The 18,583-nt window shown below is 50.9% G+C and overlaps 1 protein-coding gene across 1 annotated transcript in view; it reads right to left on the bottom strand.

Moving 5' to 3' along the window:
• Positions 1-1,953: 1,953 nt before the first annotated feature.
• LOC307081869 (mannosyl-oligosaccharide 1,2-alpha-mannosidase IA) overlaps positions 1,954-18,583 on the bottom strand; it is a 117,866-nt gene continuing 101,236 nt past the window's right edge. The window contains exons 5-11 of the mRNA XM_079745233.1: positions 15,381-15,617; positions 14,782-14,875; positions 12,196-12,311; positions 10,084-10,303; positions 7,295-7,467; positions 4,563-4,678; positions 1,954-3,416 (exon numbers count right to left, since the gene is read on the bottom strand). Coding sequence (XP_079601359.1) covers positions 3,275-3,416; positions 4,563-4,678; positions 7,295-7,467; positions 10,084-10,303; positions 12,196-12,311; positions 14,782-14,875; positions 15,381-15,617 — 1,098 coding nt within the window. The 3' untranslated portion in view covers positions 1,954-3,274. The remainder of the gene's footprint in view (positions 3,417-4,562; positions 4,679-7,294; positions 7,468-10,083; positions 10,304-12,195; positions 12,312-14,781; positions 14,876-15,380; positions 15,618-18,583) is intronic.

Raw genomic sequence — 18,583 nt, 5'->3', positions numbered from 1 at the left:
TCCCCCCCTCCTCCCCCTAGCTGAGGGGGAGGAGGGGTAGGCGTGGCGATCCCGGTGGTGTTGGACCGGAGCGCTCCACATGACTCCCGGAGACGTGGAGCAGCGCCGGCCGCTCCTCGGAGCGTCGGGATCAGGACGCTCCTCCGTGACATTTAGAGCGCGTCTGTCCAAACCGCCGCGCCCACGCTGAATGTCCGCCACGCTGTCAGCCGCGCCCCCCTGGAGCCGGACCCCATTAGGACCGGGTTCTGGGGCGGCCAGACGTGTGTTACCCCAAAGGTCCAGGAGAGACCGGACCCCATTAGGACCGGGTTCTGGGGCGGCCAGACGTGTGTTACCCCAAAGGTCCAGGAGAGACCGGACCCCATTAGGACCGGGTTCTGGGGCGGCCAGACGTGTGTTACCCCAAAGGTCCAGGAGAGACCGGACCCCATTAGGACCGGGTTCTGGGGCGGCCAGACGTGTGTTACCCCAAAGGTCCAGGAGAGACCGGACCCCATTAGGACCGGGTTCTGGGGCGGCCAGACGTGTGTTACCCCAAAGGTCCAGGAGAGACCGGACCCCATTAGGACCGGGTTCTGGGGCGGCCAGACGTGTGTTACCCCAAAGGTCCAGGAGAGACCGGACCCCATTAGGACCGGGTTCTGGGGCGGCCAGACGTGTGTTACCCCAAAGGTCAAGGAGAGACCGGACCCCATTAGGACCGGGTTCTGGGGCGGCCAGACGTGTGTTACCCCAAAGGTCCAGGAGAGACCGGACCCCATTAGGACCGGGTTCTGGGGCGGCCAGACGTGTGTTACCCCAAAGGTCCAGGAGAGACCGGACCCCATTAGGACCGGGTTCTGGGGCGGCCAGACGTGTGTTACCCCAAAGGTCCAGGAGAGACCGGACCCCATTAGGACCGGGTTCTGGGGCGGCCAGACATGTGTTACCCCAAAGGTCCAGGGGGGTTTGGAGGCAGACCTCCCTCTCCCCTGACAGAGCCGGTCTACAGGAAGCTCTATCCTGTAGGTGGATGCCCATGCAGTCTTGACCCTATAAGGGCATACACCTTTATGGTGATTACCCTATAAGGGCATACACCTTTATGGTGATTACCCTATAAGGGCATACACCTTTTGAAGGGTAGAAGGTCTTTACCCTATAAGGGCATACACCTTTATGCTGATTACTCTATATGGGCATACACCTTCATAAAGGGTAGAAGGTCATTAGCCTATGAGGGCATACACCTTTATGGTGATTACCCTATATGGGCATACACCTTCATATAGGGTAGAAGGTCTTTAGCCTATGAAGGCATACACCCTTATGGTGATTACCCTATATGGGCATACACCTTTATATAGGGTAGAAGGTCTTTACCCTATATGGGCATACACCTTCCATATTAGGTTTATGCAGAATACCATATATGGGCACACAAACCCAGAACGTTTTGCTGGCACTTCCTGGCTCCCACTCACCAGCCTGCACCCCAGTACAGCATTACTTTGGCACCTCTGGGATTATTAGTACTAGTTTCTGGGATGACTTCTAATACTGTGTATTAGTTAGAGAACCAAGTATCACTTTGAGTGTGGAGAACTACCGGTGATATTGATTAGGACATTTGAGAACCGAAAGAGAAACACTGGAGGAACTAAAATGGTTTCTGACCAATCACACGCCCCAATGGGATCCATGTTAGGATCGATTGTATTTCCCATGATGCAACAGGCCTTATGCATTAAGCGTGTCAGAAATGAAGGGTGAAAGTTTGAATGGTCTCTGAACCTAGCATAGGTCTCCCATGGTAAACATAGAAGTAAAGTAGAACACGATTGGTGTTTGCTAACGTCATGACATGGGTTAGATGGGCCGAGGGGTCATGCTATTGGTCCAGCGGAAAGCAATGCATCGTGGGAATGATCACCAGAACTAAACGTCTGAAAGATGACAGGACAAGTAGGGTTGGTTTAAATGTACAAAGTTGCACAGTTCTTTTATATCAGTATTTGAAAATATCCAACATTGAAAGAAGAATCAAATTAGACGGGTAAGAATAACTAATAACAATAATGAATATCAGCAATAACTAGACTTAAAATTAGGACTGTTTTATAATTCTATACAGAAACACCTGAGGGCAGGAAACAGAGAGAAAAGCATCACTCAAGTTAGAAACTACACGTAGTAACCCATTAAAGAAAGAAAAGAAACACTGAGAATAGAAAACAACAAATAGGGTGTAGATAAGTTTAAACAGGGCTGCCCTCGCTCGGACCACCAGAACTATAGGATGTGGTCAGAGCCAATCTCAGAGCTTTATTGGTCAGCCGTTGAGGTCGTCATGACAGCAGTCATCACATTGGTCCCTCTGCTCTTTAAAGCCAGCGTTTCTCAAAGCGCGTTACGGTACGCTACAGACAGCCGTCTGTACTCAGGGTTCAATGCTTTGGGGGGGAGAGAGAGAGAGTGCTGCCCTGTTCAAAGATATAACACACACAACATGCTGTCAAAAGCAAAACAACCCAAAATCAACTGAGAGAATCAAAGCGCTGTAGAAAATGGTCCCTGGATGCATAAGACTGGCCGGACTGAGCCTCCTCAGCAAGCTTCAACCAGAAACGTGACATCAACATCGGTTTAGTGGGGCGTGCGAGATTCACATTATACATCTGTCTGTACATTAACATCCATCACTAGTGCATCTTTCACTGCCTGGGTCGGCCGTCTCTCGTCCAATCACAGCTCACTACATCACATCACTCGGAAACAAAAGAAAGAAGGAAAGTACAAAACAAACCTTTGGTCCAAACAAGAGAATGCACAAAAGAAGAACAAGAAAAAGAAACCAGGGGGAGGCGAGGCCGTCCAATCTCTGGGCGGGGAAACCAGGAAAATAGAAAGCAAAAATTAAAGAGTTCTTCTTTTTCTTTTTCTATATCTTTCACTCTCATGACGACATGACGGTGACAGACACCCTCCCGACCCCTCCTCCTCCTCCCTCGCCGCGGGCCTGAAGTCTTACTCGGGGGTTTTCCTCACAGAGGACAGAAGGAAGGGGAAGTGCTCTATTTGATTGTCCACAAAAAAATAGTGCCTGCAGAAAGTAGTCCCGGCGCGAGAATATACAATCACAGCGTGAAGCGACGAGGTCCTCCGCCGGAGGGGGGGGGGGTTGTGCCCGCCGCCCGGGACCCTCTGATCTCAACCTTCGTTACCCGGGCAACCCGCTCTGGGTAGGAGGGGGGGAGGTCTCGTCGTCTCGGTGACGGCCGGCGGGGGGGTCTTACGAGGTGGTGGTCTTGTGCTGTTCTGCGTCATCCAATAAGCAGCCGCTGCGGACCACCGGCAGGGGGTGGGCCTCCGTGTTGAACACCCAGTCGTCCAGTGAGAGGAGGTCGTCGTCCGAGAACAGCAGGTACAGGTACCTGGAGAGAGAGAGAGAGAGAGAGAGAGAGAGAGAGAGAGAGAGAGAGAGAGAGGGAGAGAGAGAGAGGGAGGGAGAGGGAGAGAGAGAGAGGGAGGGAGAGGGAGAGAGAGAGAGAGAGAGAGGGAGAGACAGAGAGAGACAGAGAGAGAGAGAGAGAGAGAGAGAGAGGGAGAGGGAGAGGGAGAGAGAGAGAGAGAGACAGAAAGAGAGAGAGAGAGAGAGAGAGAGAGAGAGACAGAAAGAGAGAGAGAGGGAGAGAGAGAGAGAGAGAGAGAGAGAGAGAGAGGAAAGGACACCAGGCTGAGTACTTCATACTGTGTGGAGGTAAGATAGTTATGAGTACTTGTACTGTTTGGAGGTATTATGATGAGTACTTGGTACTGTTTGGAGGTATCTATGATGAGTACTTGGTACTGTTTGGAGGTATCTAGGGATAGTTTCATTTCTCGGTTGTGTTTTTTGTTTTAACTGAACCTAGTAAACACTGTGACCTTGATGAAATATGATCTCCCTTCATGAAACCTTTTTCTATATAGAAGAAATAGCACGATGGAAAACGTGTTAGATTGGGAGAAAATTGGACATTTATTTCACATCAAGCTAAAAAAGAAGACTCACATCTCTTCCTAAAAGGGTTCTATTTCCCAAACCAGACGCGCTGCCCAACATCAACTAAACGGGGTACAGCTCAACTGGATAAATATTTAGGTCTGCCCGGAGAAAAAGCTGAATTATAATTTAAAAGTGTATTTCAGACGGCAGTTTAATGGAGAAACATTTAGGCAGAGAGACAGACGGTACCTCACTTCTTGGAAACTTATTACCAACTTTTGAACTCACCTTAACCACGTTAATAACTGTAAAATATTAAAATTAATAACAACAGCCAAAGCAACAACACTGCTACAGAAACGGCTGTTCTCAACACAGGTTGGATGAGTTGAGGTAAGGTAAGGTAAGGTAAGGTGGACTATCTTAGGGTAAGATGAGATCAGCACCATGAGGTGAAATAAGATGAGCTTAGATGTTCCTTCAACAGAACCACAGGGAGATGAAGAGGAGTTGCAGAATGAGGTAAGGTCAGTGATAGCATTAGCCACCGGTACCAGGTCGGCCCTGCTAGCCAACAGGAAGTAGAACTCACTTGAGCGTCTCAGACAGGAAGAAGCTCTGCTGCATGTTGTCGTGGCCCACGGTGGTGGTGTAGACGTCTCGGATCCCTGAGAAGCCCGACTCCACCCGACAGTGCTGCTCCAGAGCCTACACGAGGTGGAGAGGGGTGGAGGAACACAAGATGATCAGATACTTACATTTTGTTTGTATTTAGGTTTGTATTTAGGGGCTGGATAGTCACTTAGGGTGAGTGGATATTCAGTGAGGATGCTCACAGTCCACCATCAGACTCTGAAGTCTAACCTCCACCAGCTCCTTGAGGTCCTGTACCTCGTGCAACTCTCAGATACTGACATCTACGGTGGAGACAAACTCTCAAAGAGATAAAAGCTATGGTCTCAAAACCAGAGACGCTCTAACCCTCATCTATAGTCTCAAAACCAGAGACGCTCTAACCCTCAGCTATAGTCTCAAAACCAGAGACGCTCTAACCCTCAGCTATAGTCTCAAAACCAGAGACGCTCTAACCCTCAGATATAGTCTCAAAACCAGAGACGCTCTAACCCTCAGCTATAGTCTCAAAACCAGAGACGCTCTAACCCTCAGCTATAGTCTCAAAACCAGAGACGCTCTAACCCTCAGCTATAGTCTCAAAACCAGAGACGCTCTAACCCTCAGCTATAGTCTCAAAACCAGAGACACTCTAACCCTCAGCTATAGTCTCAAAACCAGAGACGCTCTAACCCTCAGCTATAGTCTCAAAACCAGAGACGCTCTAACCCTCAGCTATAGTCTCAAACCAGAGACGCTCTAACCCTCAGCTATAGTCTCAAAACCAGAGACGCTCTAACTCTCAGCTAAAGTTCAAACCAGAGACGCTCTAACCCTCAGCTAAAGTTCAAACCAGAGATGCTCTAACCCTCAGCTCCAAGACCGAGAGGCAAAGAACGAAGAAGCATAGAGAGGAACACCTGCTCCCTCGTACCAGGGAGGGAGCAAAGAGCAGGAGCGAGGGCCAGGAGGAGGAACAGGAGCAGGAACAGGAGGAGGAACAGGAGGAGGAACAGGAGCAGGAACAGGAGGAGGAAAAGGAGGAGGAACAGGAAGAGGAACAGGAGGAGGAACAGGAGGAGGAACAGGAGCAGGAACAGGACGAGGAACAGGAGGAGGAACAGGAGCAGGAACAGGAGGCGGAACAGGAAGAGGAACACGAGGAGGAACAGGAGGAGGAACAGGAGCAGGAAAAGGAGGAGGAACAGGAGGAGGAACAGGAGCAGGAACAAGAGCAGGAACAGGAGGAGGAACAGGAGGGGGAACAGGAGGAGGAACAGGAAGAGGAACAGGAGCAGGAACAGGAGGAGGAACGGGAGGAGGAACAGGAGGAGGAACAGGAGCAGGAACAGGAGCAGGAACAGGAGGAGGAACAGGAGGAGGAACAGGAGCAGGAACAGGAGCAGGAACAGGAGGAGGAACAGGAGGAGGAACAGGAGGAGGAACAGGAGCAGGAACAGGAGCAGGAACAGGAGGAGGAACAGGGGTTTAGACGTGAGACCAGCCTCGCTAGGGGACACCTGCCAGACCTGTGCGTCCGCTAGACCTTTACAGAGGAAGATATCACGCTCCTCTCCTGGCTTCACACTTAAAGCCCCAGCGATGCATAACACCGGGGCTAGAGAGTGTCGAGGCTAGCCGTGCGGATTAGCGCGCTATTAGTACAAAAGGCTACCTCCTTCGTGCTGATTGACTAAGACCCTGGCATGTTAGGGCGGCGGGAGACGGAGGAGCGCCGCGTTCGACCTCCGTGACCAATAATTAACGGCCTGTCAGCACGGTCAGCCATCCCTCCACTCCTGTGACGGCTAAATTAATGCTAGCTCCATCACGCCAGCACGCAGCCTTTAGCTGCGGCTAATCGGCTGACTGTTACTTAGTTAACGGAGGTCCCCCCCTTCCCCTCTAGCCTTAACCTTTACGGCCAGCCCCCGCGGAAGAATCTGGAAGCGGGTGTTTAGCGTGGCAGAGCTAGTAGCACGCTAGTATCAGCTGAACTCCGAGAGGCTAATGCGGGCGCTCACAGGCCTTGACTTAATTAGCTGGCACATTTTACAGGGACTGGGGCCCTCCAGGGATCTCTGCCTCGCTGCTGAACCTCCGCTCAAATTAATGTTATGCTTTTGGTCAAATATGTGAAAATGTGCAAACCGTTGGTTCCCAAAGCCTGGGGAGAGCTCTTAGCGCTTAGCTGTTAGCACTTATATGTTAGCCACCCTGACCACTTGTTACGTTTCACCGCCATCTAGAAAACGTTAATAGGTGTGATAATTATGATAATAATGTTTGGATATCGTTCGGTCGACTTTACCACCAAGGCGTTATGTCAATTCTCCGTTACAAACCGTTTGAGAACGTGTCCACTCAGAGGTACGACTGAACCTAGCAGCCGGCCAGTGGACTGAACCAGCTGGTTCAGTCCAGCAGAGTCAGTTGACCTCTCACCTCCCCGGTCCAGGGGGTTAAACAGTGTGACCTCTCACCTCCCCGGTCCAGGGAGTTAAACAGTGTGACCTCTCACCTCCCCGCCCCCGGGGTTAAACAGTGTGACCTCTCACCTCCCCGCTGTGACCTCTCACCTCCCCGCCCCAGGGGTTAAACAGTGTGACCTCTCACCTCCCCGGTCCATGGAGTTAAACAGTGTGACCTCTCACCTCCCCGCTGTGACCTCTCACCTCCCCGCCCCCGGGGTTAAACAGTGTGACCTCTCACCTCCACGGCCTCCCAGCCCCACTGTCGGTACTTGGGGTCGTGGGTCAGGCGCCACATGTACATGTAGCTCTCCACCACCTCGGGCCGCAGGATGTAGTAGCGGTCGCTGAGCCGCGTGGCCATGGCCTCGGCGCCGCTGTCGAAGCGGAACGCCTCCGGGCCCAGCTTGGTCGCTGGGGGGGGGGGGGGGGGTCACATGACATCACCGTCACATGACATCATCGACACATGACATGACATCTTCTCTCATGACTTACATGGCATAACACCATGTTTTAAACCTTCATTGAATCATAGCAAATCCTAGAAGTTGTGCTATGCTATTAGATTAACATTTACGTTTAGGGCATTTAGCAGACGTGTTTTTATCCAGAGCGACTTACAATAAGTACATTTGTCAGAAGAAAGAGAAACAATATATCTCTGTCGGTACAGTAAGGATGTTCACAGAACCAGGTACCAAGCACTAACAATCACTAGGTTAACCCATTCCCCGTATACAACACAGATAGCTAGGATAAGACCCTACTAGAAGTACTATTGTTTCATCATCTCACGTTGCATCATCTCTCCTGACTTACATCGCATTACATCATGTTTTAAACCTTCATAGAATCATCGTACATCCTTGTCTTTGAATGGTAATGTTGTTTTAGAGATCTCTTTTGGAGACCGGCGGCGCTAAACACTGAGACAACGACACGGAGCCACGGAGCCAAACCCAGACCCACCGCTTGGCTGAGGGCTAAACTGGTGGTAACTGCTACTTCAAAGCCTCATCTCTAACGGGTAAAACAGGATCCTGACTCCTTTATAGACACCCAACTTCCTTTATAGCAAATAAAAGGCCCCTAAGTGTAATCCTCAGATGGGTAGTGGCGCGGTCGCAGTTCACGGCCTCCTCGCCTCAACGGAAGCCAATAGAGGAGATATTTATGAAACACACTACCTCAGCCTCGATTAGAGAGGCTGGTCCATCTGCCGGGCTGTAAAACACAAAGACTGCAGCAAATCAACCACCACAGCACGGCCCGGCAGGCGGGGGGATTCATACAATACTCCACTGCCTCCAGATGGTCCTCTCTCCCAGCCCATCACTCCCTCTCTCTCCATCTCTCTCTCAATGTCTCTCTCCCCCCCTCAATGTCTCTCTCCCTCTCTCCATCTCTCCAATACTCTCTCAATGTCTCTCTCTTTCTCTCTCTCTCTCTCTCTTTCTCTCTCTCTCTCTCTCCCTCTCTCTTTATCTCTCTCTCTTTGTCTCTCTCTCTTTGTCTCTCTCTCTTTCTCTCTCTCTCTCTCTCTCTCTCTCCCATTGTCTCTCTCCCTCTCTCTCCCTGTCCCTCTCCTAGCATCTCTCAATGTCTCTCTCCCTCTCTCTCAATGTCTCTCTCCCTCTCTTATCAGATGCTTTTCTTCCAAAGCCCCTCAGATGATTTCAGATGCATGTGTCTTCATCCATTGGAGAACAGGTTATTGATGGTGCCTTGCTCAAGGATGCTAACAGGTCAGACTGTGGTCATCAGGGATTGAACCCAGAACCTTTGGGATGGGAGTTGAACCATCATAGGCTGAACTGTCCCCTCCTCCTCGGTCTCTCTCCCTCTCTCCATGAGCAGGAAGTAGGAGACGTTTCAACGCTACAGCATGGCTGCTGAGAGTGAGTTCTCTAAAACATCTCTATAAGATATTACATATAAACCTGTCCATGGCAACAGGAGCAGCCTGTTGCCGCGGAGACGGCTGCACTCCGTTCTGCTCCAGAGAGGCGGTACTTAAAACCACCTGCTGGTCCACATCTCCACCAGAACATCTGGACTTCTACTCTCCTTCTCTCCTTCTCTCATGTCCCTCTGGCTGTCTTCTGGAACAGATCTTCACCAGAAAATCTCCATCTCCCTGTTCTCCCCTCCTCTCTCTGTCTTTGTCTCAATCTCTCTCTCTCTCTCTCTCTCTCTCTCTCTCCAGTATCTTTGTTTACACTCTCTCCCTGTAACTCCAATTCAAGTCGTTTCAAAGGGCTTCATTGGCACAGGAAACACGTGGGTTTACATCAGCACCAAAGCATGAAAAAAGTTAATTAGATCCCGTTAGATGTTCCTGCTGTCCAATCAGGGCACTCTGATCCGAACACGGCTGGCATTAAGCATTGTCCCCTTCAGGGGTCCAGCTCCGTCACAATACGAAAATATAGTCTGGTACCAGCTCTCTCTCTCTCTCTCTCTCTCTCTCTCTCTTTCCCCTCCCTCTCTCTGTTACCACCAGAACGACACGCCAAGAAGAGAGGTATCAAAAGGAAGACTTTCCTGTCGAAATCTGGGTGCTGCCTGTCAGATGAAAATCTCTCTCTCTCTGCCTATCTGCCTCTCTCTCTCTCTGAGCAGTCGTAGCTCTAAGCCCAACCCAAACTCACCTGAGCGGTCATAACTTTAAGCCCTGCTCTCCCCTCACCTGAGCAGTCGTAGCTTTAAGCCCCGCCCTGCACTAACCTGAGCGGTCGTAGCTCTAAGCCCCGCCCCCACTCACCTGAGCGGTCATAACTTTAAGCCCTGCTCTCCCCTCACCTGAGCGGTCGTAGCTTTAAGCCCTGCCCTCCCCTCACCTGAGTGGTTGTAGCTCTAAGCCCCGCCCCCACTCACCTGAGCGGTCGTAGCTCTAAGCCCCGCCCCCACTCACCTGAGCGGTTGTAGCTTTAAGCCCTGACCTCCCCTCACCTGAGCGGTCGTAGCTCTAAGCCCCGCCCTCCCCTCACCTGAGTGGTCGTAGCTCTAAGCCCCACCTCCACTCACCTGAGCGGTCGTAGCTCTCGTGGCAGGTGTGGGTGATCTCAGCGGCGAGGTCCAGGAAGTGCTGCCTCTTGTCGGGGGGGCCGTCGTCGGCGCCCAGGCCCACCATGCCCCCGGAGAAGCAGGCCAGGTGGCCCATCTTATGGTCCAGGACGCCCCCCCTCCACTCGGCCATGTAGGTCAGCCCCCCCGCGGACTTCTGCACCAGGTTGTCCTCGATCGCCTGGGGGTCACAGCAGGGGTCAGCAGGACATACCAGTAGTAATGAAACCAGTAATACCAGTACGACGTCAGCACTGCAAACCACCCTGGTACTGAGATAATGCACCAGAGAGAGAGAGAGAGAGAGAGAGGAGAGGAGAGAGAGAGAGAGGGAGAGAGAGAAAGAGAGAGAGAGACAGAGAGAGAGAGAGAGGGAGAGAGAGAGAGAGAGGAGAGAGAGGAGAGAGAGAGAGAGAGAGAGAGAGAGAGAGGAGAGAGAGGAGAGAGAGGAGGAGAGAGGTATTTGGTGTATTTTGATGTTCTGTTCTTTAGTTCTCCAACTAAATGTTATATAATAAATAGAAACAAAGAATCATCATTCTTCTCAGTTCCATAATATTCCAGATGTGTTTCTTGCCCAATGCAACACAATTCTTTTCTTTATGCATATCCACAACAAATTACACTTCTAAAATATAATTGAGGATAAGATAAAAAGGAAATAAAACGAAAACATACATTTGAATTCAAAATTTAATTTGCCTAATTACTGTGAATGATGAAACATTTTTGCCAAAGCATCTTAAAAACATAACAAAACAAACAATAACGAATAATAAGTCATTTAAAGGGGCAATTACAAATGTGGAGTCATTCGTATCTTTCCTCTTCAGTCTCTCTCTCTCTCTCTTCAGAGGACTCTCTCTCTCTCTCTCTCTCTTCAGAAGACTCTCTCTCTCTCTCTCTCTCTCTCTCTCTTCAGAAGACTCTCTCTCTCTCTCTCTCTCTCTCTCTCTCTTCAGAAGACTCTCTCTCTCTCTCTCTCTCTCTCTCTCTTCAGAAGACTCTCTCTCTCTCTCTCTCTCTCTCTCTCTCTCTCTCTCTCTCTCTCTCTCTCTCTCTCTCTCTCTCTCTCTCTCTCTCTCTCTCCCTCTATTGATTTCAGGTGGTTTTCTGCAGCAAATGAAGAGAATCTCTTTCTAAAGTTCTTCGATTGATTCTCCATTCTCTGTTTAATGAGCTTGACATTCAGAGCACTTCATTCGTGAGATGTAAAACAGGAAAGGCCTCAAAACAGAGACACTGCTCTTTGGCCAAAAGACTTACAATAACAATATGTTATATTGTATATTTGATCATTTTAGTCATTTGCATAATTATAGGGAGCGATGTAGGAGGTCGTGACATTTTAAAATTAATTAAAGTTACGGTATTGTAATAAGGATGTCGTCGTTGCATCCCAAACACATAACACATCCAGGAGATAAGACCTCCGGATCTCTCATCCATCACCTTCCTTTTCTGCCTCCGGCGCTGATTAAACAACCCGCCACTTAGGGCTGTTGATTGGCGTAACCATGGAAACAAGGACGCGCTCCCCCGATTAAGTGAGGCGTTGAAATGAGTAGAGCCGCTTCACCTGAAGACCGAGGCTGAAGAGGTTCACTAACGAGAGCACCCGAGGTCCCAGTACAGACACAACCCAGTACTAGACTGGACTGGGCCCCAGTACAGACACATCCCAGTACTAGACCTGGACTGGGTCCCAGTACAGACACATCCCAGTACTAAACCTGGACTGGGTCCCAGTATGAACACATCCCAGTACTAGACCTGGACTGGGTCCCAGTACAGACACATCCCAGTACTAGACCTGGACTGGGTCCCAGTATGAACACATCCCAGTACTAGACCTGGACTGGGTCCCAGTACAGACACATCCCAGTACTAGACCTGGACTGGGTCCCAGTATGAACACATCCCAGTACTAGACCTGGACTGGGTCCCAGTACAGACACATCCCAGTACTAGACCTGGACTGGGTCCCAGTATAAACAGCCAGTAGAGGCCGGAGAGCAGACTGCCACCCGCCCAGCCTGAGGGGGATCAGTCCACCCCGGGGGGTCCACCCACCTTCAGCGCGCTGTAGTACATGGTCTTGGCGTCCTGGTCGGTGCGGTCCGACATCAGGTAGGACTTGATGAGGTACTCGTAGAAGCTGTCCCCCAGACCCCCCACGGAGACGTGATCTGAGGGGACACACAGCACACGGCGTGATTCAGGGGAGCACCTCCTCCTGCCTGACGCCCAACACAGAGCTCCCCTCTCTCTCTCTGGCTCGCCCAAACAGGGGGCGGGCCGTCACAGCGCCGCCGCCGCCCTCCACCCCCGGCCCGTTCCCGTGGCTCCACGGGGGGGCCGTTTACATTCACCCTCAGGGCGTCCGCAAACGCTTTGATCCAGAGCGACTTACGATAAGTACATTTGTCAGAAGAAAGAGAAACAACAGAATATCTCTGTCGGTACAGTAAGGATGTTCATAGAACCAAGTGCCGAGCACTAACCAACACTAGGTTAACCCATTCCCCGTATACAACACAGATGGCTAGGATGTTAGCTCTGGGTCTGGGAGCCGCGGTGGAACCACAAGCCCCCGGGCTCAGGAGCTGCGGGTTCAACGCCGAGTCGGACTGAGAGGCGAGGGGAGGTGTGTGAGTACTGACGGAGCTCCAGAGAGGAGGGGAGGTGGACCACCAGAAGCCACACTCCCTCTGTTTGTTTGTACTCATGACTCTCTCCTTTTTTCTCCCTTTATGAATAATTCAGAGTGCTTTGTGGCGAAACATTGACCCTTCTCTTCCAGTTAGCGTGCCATAAGGAAGACATTAAGCAGAGTACAGGCGGGCGTGATGGGGACGGATCAGGGGGGCGAGGCCGGGCTGACGGGGGGGTTCTTAACATAAATATCAAACTACAGAGGCAACCCCACGCGCACATGGTCATTGAAACAGGAGGGAACTCACACACAACACATCTCACACACAGTCCACACACACACGCACTCACACACACTCATGTGCTCGCACTCACACACACGCACTTATGCACACACAACACGCATGCACACTCACACACGCACACGCACGCACACACACACACACACACACACACACACACACACACACAGATGAGAGATTTGCAGATGAGATGATGTAATGAGGGGGAGGGTTTCTCTTGCAGAGCTGATAAAAGCCAGTCTCTATGGTTCTCTGGTCTCTATGGTTCTCTGGTCTCTATGGTTCTCTGGTCTCTATGGTTCTCTGGTCTCTCTGTGGTTCTCTGTCTCTCTCAGCCTCTCTGTGGTTCTCTGGTCTCTCTTTGATTCTCTCTGTGGTTCTCTGGTCTCTCTGTGGTTCTCTCTCTCTCTCTGTGGTTCTCTCTCCCTCTCTGTGGTTCTCTCTCTCTCTCTCTGTGGTTCTCTCTCTCTCTCTCTGTGGTTCTCTCCATTTCTCTCTGGGCTCCAGCCCAGCGTTCTTGTGACGGTGTAGGGCCCAGTGACGGTGTAGGGCCCAGTGACGGTGTAGGGCCCAGCGACGGTGTAGGGCCCAGTGACGGTGTAGGGCCCAGTGACGGTGTAGGGCCCAGTGACGTTGTAGGGCCCAGTGACGGTGTAGGGCCCAGTGACGGTGTAGGGCCCAGTGACGGTGTAGGGCCCAGTGACGGCGTGGGGCCCAGTGACGGCGTGGGGCCCCAGCGCCCCCAACGCCATCTCCCGTGGCACAGGGGGATCGAAGGGATCCAATTTAAGGCGGTAATTGAATTCGTTATAATTTTAATAGCGGTGGCGTCGGGGGGCTCTCAGTGGCACCGGGGAAGGGGCGGGGGGGGGGGAATGAAAAGGTAGGACCCCCGGGGGAACGCAGAGCACAGATTCAAGTGGGTTTAACACAAAAAGGTGTCTGCCGCAGTGCCCCTGAGCAGCGCCAATAGCTGGCAATATGGCGGGGGAGAGAAGGGCTCACAGATAAGCCCTGAATGGCAATATTTTTAATGTAACACTTTTATCACGGCACCGTTTCCAGGACGGACTAACCAATCACAGCGGAGGTAATGCTAAACTATTTCCATGCTGAACATTTATCATACTCCACTTTTAATACCCTGGAGTCTTCTCATGCTGAACTCGTATTGTGGTAAACTATTGTTACCCTAAAGTAGAGGAGGCCTCGCTGTTATCCTCAGGAATACGTCACGATGTCCAGCTACAGTAAAATACGTTTCCTGTTTAAGTTCTGCCGACTTGATCTGAATGTATGCGCTGCCCTTGTTTTATAAACATTGATTATTATTCCAGGAACAATATGTCGAGGCAGTGCTGGGACTTAAAGAATGGACAAAGGTTCTGCTGACGCCTGACCTGTTTGCTGAATAAACATTCCAATCTCCCCTCCTGTCCCTGGTATTCCTGCTAAACTAGGGACTAAATCCCCAAGCCTCATGCATATCTCATAAGCACTCGGATAACACCGAACAACATCGTTTTATATCTAAATTGGAAAGCCAAACTCACAGCCTTGGTCAGACTGGGAATCAGTGAAGCATGAGAAGCTGTGACCACGGAAGAGACACTGAGGTGTTATGTCGCTCACGCTTATTTATTCATTCATTCATTCATTCTGTCATCCGTTTGTAATGAGTGAGTGATGGAGTCGTACTCACGCTGGACCCAGTTTCCGCTCACTGGACTGAGGAAGTTGGGGTAGAGGCCGTGGGGCTTCTCGATCTTGTTCAGCACCTTCCTGATGTTCATCACCTGGACAGGTGGACACATGGGGGCGTGGTGAGTGGCCTGGGGGGCGTGGCCTGACCTCCATTGTCAATGGAGGTTGCTGACCTCCATTGACCAGAGAATCATCCCCCCTCGCTCAGGGAGGACATTTGACCATTATCGGTCAGATCTCATTATATCATATCATATCATTAGCAAGAGGTTTGACTCGTCATTTCATATCGATATGTGGGAGTGATCCGTTTATTGCACACAAGATAAAGCTAAATCGAATAATTAACAATGTGGATTTGAAAATAGGTGATGCTGAGAGCAGTGGGGTTGTTGATGAAATAATAACAACTGGACAGAGTGCAGAAGAACCATCTGAATCAGGAGGAGGACTGCTTCATAATGAAGTAGGTAGTCAGGCCGAGACGTTTATTATTATTTTATCATCAGGGAGACTCATGCTGATGGTCACTACTCTTATAAACGTGTGCAGCCTGCCACACCATTGTGGTCTGGACGGTTGGGGTTGTTTTCTGACCTTCTCCGTGTAGATCGGGTTTCCGGAGAGTTCTGTGAGGTGGACGAACTCCAGGTGCAGAGTCCCGAACTCAGCCAGGATGCTGCTCCCTGCCGACGCCCAGCCCCAGCTCCAGCTGGTGCCACTGCAACAGAAAGCACACCGCGCCAGGTGAGCACCCAACACACCTGTACAGGTGGGCACCCAACATTCACCTGTACAGGTGAGCACCCAACACACACCTGTACAGGTGAGCACCTAACACACACCTGTACAGGTGAGCACCCAACACACACCTTTACAGGTGGACACCCAACACACCGCGCCAGGTGAGCACCCAACACACACCTGTACAGGTGAGCACCCCACACACACCTTTACAGGTGGACACCCAACACACCGTGCCAGGTGAGCACCCAACACACACCTGTACAGGTGAGCACCCAACACACCGCGCCAGGTGAGCACCCAACACACCGCGCCAGGTGAGCACCCAACACACACCTGTACAGGTGAGCACCCAACACTGCGCTCCAGGTGAGCACCCAACACACCGCGCCAGGTGAGCACCCAACACACATCTGTACAGGTAAGCACCCAACACACCGCACCAGGTGATCACCAAACACCTGGACAGGTGAGCACCCAACACACCTGGACAACACACCTGGACAGGTGAGCATCCAACAGACCTGGAGAGGTGAGCACCCAACACACCGCGCCAGGTGAGCACCCAAAACACCTGTACAGGTAAGTACTGATCAGCACAATACACACCTGTAGAGGTAAGTAGCAGACAAAAACAACACACATCTGTCCAGGTAAGTATCAGACAAAAACAACACACACCTGTACCTCAGTAGCCCTCATCTGTACAGGTAAATGCTATTGTAACACACACCTGTCCAGGTAAATGCTACTGTAACACACACCTGTCCAGGTAAATACCGCAGTCAGGTAAATGCCAGAGTGAAGCACACCACATCAGTACAGTGCTGCAGTATCCTTGCAGTGGAAATACCACAGGGCAACTTGTCATACGTAAGGTCCCATGTGTACCGATGTACCAACACGTTGAACAACATCACACTACATGAGCTGTGGGGCCTTCTCGTCCGACACAAATCACTGCTTACCCTTCGTAGGAACAACACCATGGAGGCCAGTCAGCACGAAACAGCCGATTCCTTCGCACTGTACAAGAAATATGCGATGTTTGCTAAATCTAAGGTCCTGCACTTTTTCTTGCAAACCAAGCACATCATGCCTTTAACAGCCACCGCCCCCCCAACGACCCCCCCTGCGGTCACCTGACCCACCGGGGACATTATGGATATTAACCGTTTTATATCCATAATAACTGTTTTATGCATCGCTGTGTTTTTAACATTTAGAGTCATTTGTCTCATGCTGTTCACTAATGTGCATCAGAACCAACGCCCCCTTGTGGAACAGAAAGGAACTGACCTCAGATCGGTAGCGACACCTCCTATGACAGCGTGTCTGATATGAACAGTATAACAGCGTCATGGTATAGTATATATATATATATATATATATATATATACGTATATATAAAACATACAGTATATACATACATACGAACAAGATGTACCCAGAAGGACCAGGACAGTATTCATCTAAAGATCCCTCCTCCTCTCCTCTCCCCCCCATCCCACCACTCCTCTCCTCTCCTCTCCTCTCCTCTCCTCTCCTCTCCTCTCCTCTCCTCTCCATCCCATGGGTTCCGTAGCAACCAGCAAAGGACCCCATCCACACCCTGCTGGGCGCAACATGACAGCTGGAACGAAATGAAGAGGACAAAAAAAGGAAGACGTAACCCAAGAGAGCGGACATCTTGGAGGTGTGAGTGTCTCCTGGTTTTAGATTGGTTCTGCTGCAGTGACTTTAATCTTTCTCTAGCAGCATAACAACTAATGTTTAGCTGTGTAATTAACAATTAACTTTGACTAACTAATTCCTTTGGGATTAATAAAGTGCAGAGTTGAGAGCCAAGCCGTCCACTTTCTCCTGCTCCCTGCTGATAAGGACCAGGTTCCACCACCTCCACATCCCGGAGCGCTTGGTTCTCCTCCACCCGTCTCTCAGCCGGGCGGTGCTTACCGCCAGCAGGAGATACAGTACCAGAGGGATACAGCGGTCGATACTCCTCGACGTCTCCTGGGTGTTCAGAGAGACATTAAGGCCCACGTCTAAAGAATATCGATCCATCCCAACGTCATTACGGCCGTATTATCCGCAGCGGGCCCGGACCCAATAGCCCTGCGGCTGACACCTCTGGAGACCGGACACAGCCTGCCGTTGTTATCGCCAGCCTCTCCTCACTCATTCACAAGGATCCATTTGTACATAACTGATGTACTTATATAGCTTTCAAATGCAAACCAACAACTTATTTAAAGGGCAATCCATTTCTTCCCTTAAGTGTATGAATATACGTTCATAAAGATGGTAGGAGGAGGAGGTGAATGGGGAGGAGGTGGTGGGGAAGGAGGAGCTGGGGGAGGAAGAGGAGGTGGGGGAAGGAGGAGGAGGAGGAGGGGAGGAGGTGGGTGGGGTGGTGGATGTGGGGGAGGAGGAGCCGGACGAGGTTGGGAGGAGGAGCTTATCATTCAAAGGGTGGGGGGGGGGTACTTTGTCTGATGGGGTGAGGAGAGGAGATGTATGTCTAGGAGGTAGAGGAGGAGGTAGAGAGAGGGGAGGAGAGAAGGTAAGGAGAGGAGCAGCTCATCTATCAAACCTCTCCCTCCTCCTCCCCCTGCTCCATCACCGAGTCTCCTGGCACGAGGAGGATGATGAATGAATGAATGATGACTGTATGATGGATGATGGACGCGGTACTAAATGGAAGGGAGAAGGGCGGAACCTGAGAACTTTCTAGAGAACTTTCAGACGGGGAGAATCATCAGTGACGCTCAGTCCCCGATGGTCTGAGTATTAGACCATCTTCCACTAGACCAGTAACACGAGGAGTTCTATATTCTAGTGCCGTTGCACTGATGAGAGTGTGTGTGAAAGTGTGTGTGCATGGTTAAGAGCTCATGATGTGTGTAGCTATGCATGTGTTTCTATAATTGTCTGTGTGTATATGTACATGTGTGTGTGTAGGTGTATGTGTGTGGGTCTGTGTGCGTGCGTGTGCGTATGTGTGTGTGTGTATGTGTGTGTGTGTGTGTGTATCTATGGTTCTGCGTGTGTATGTG

Source organism: Pollachius pollachius (genome assembly GCF_949987615.1).
Source record: "Pollachius pollachius genome assembly, chromosome: 1".
Lineage (NCBI taxonomy): Eukaryota > Metazoa > Chordata > Actinopteri > Gadiformes > Gadidae > Pollachius > Pollachius pollachius.
This window is presented reverse-complemented; position numbering and strand designations above follow the sequence as displayed.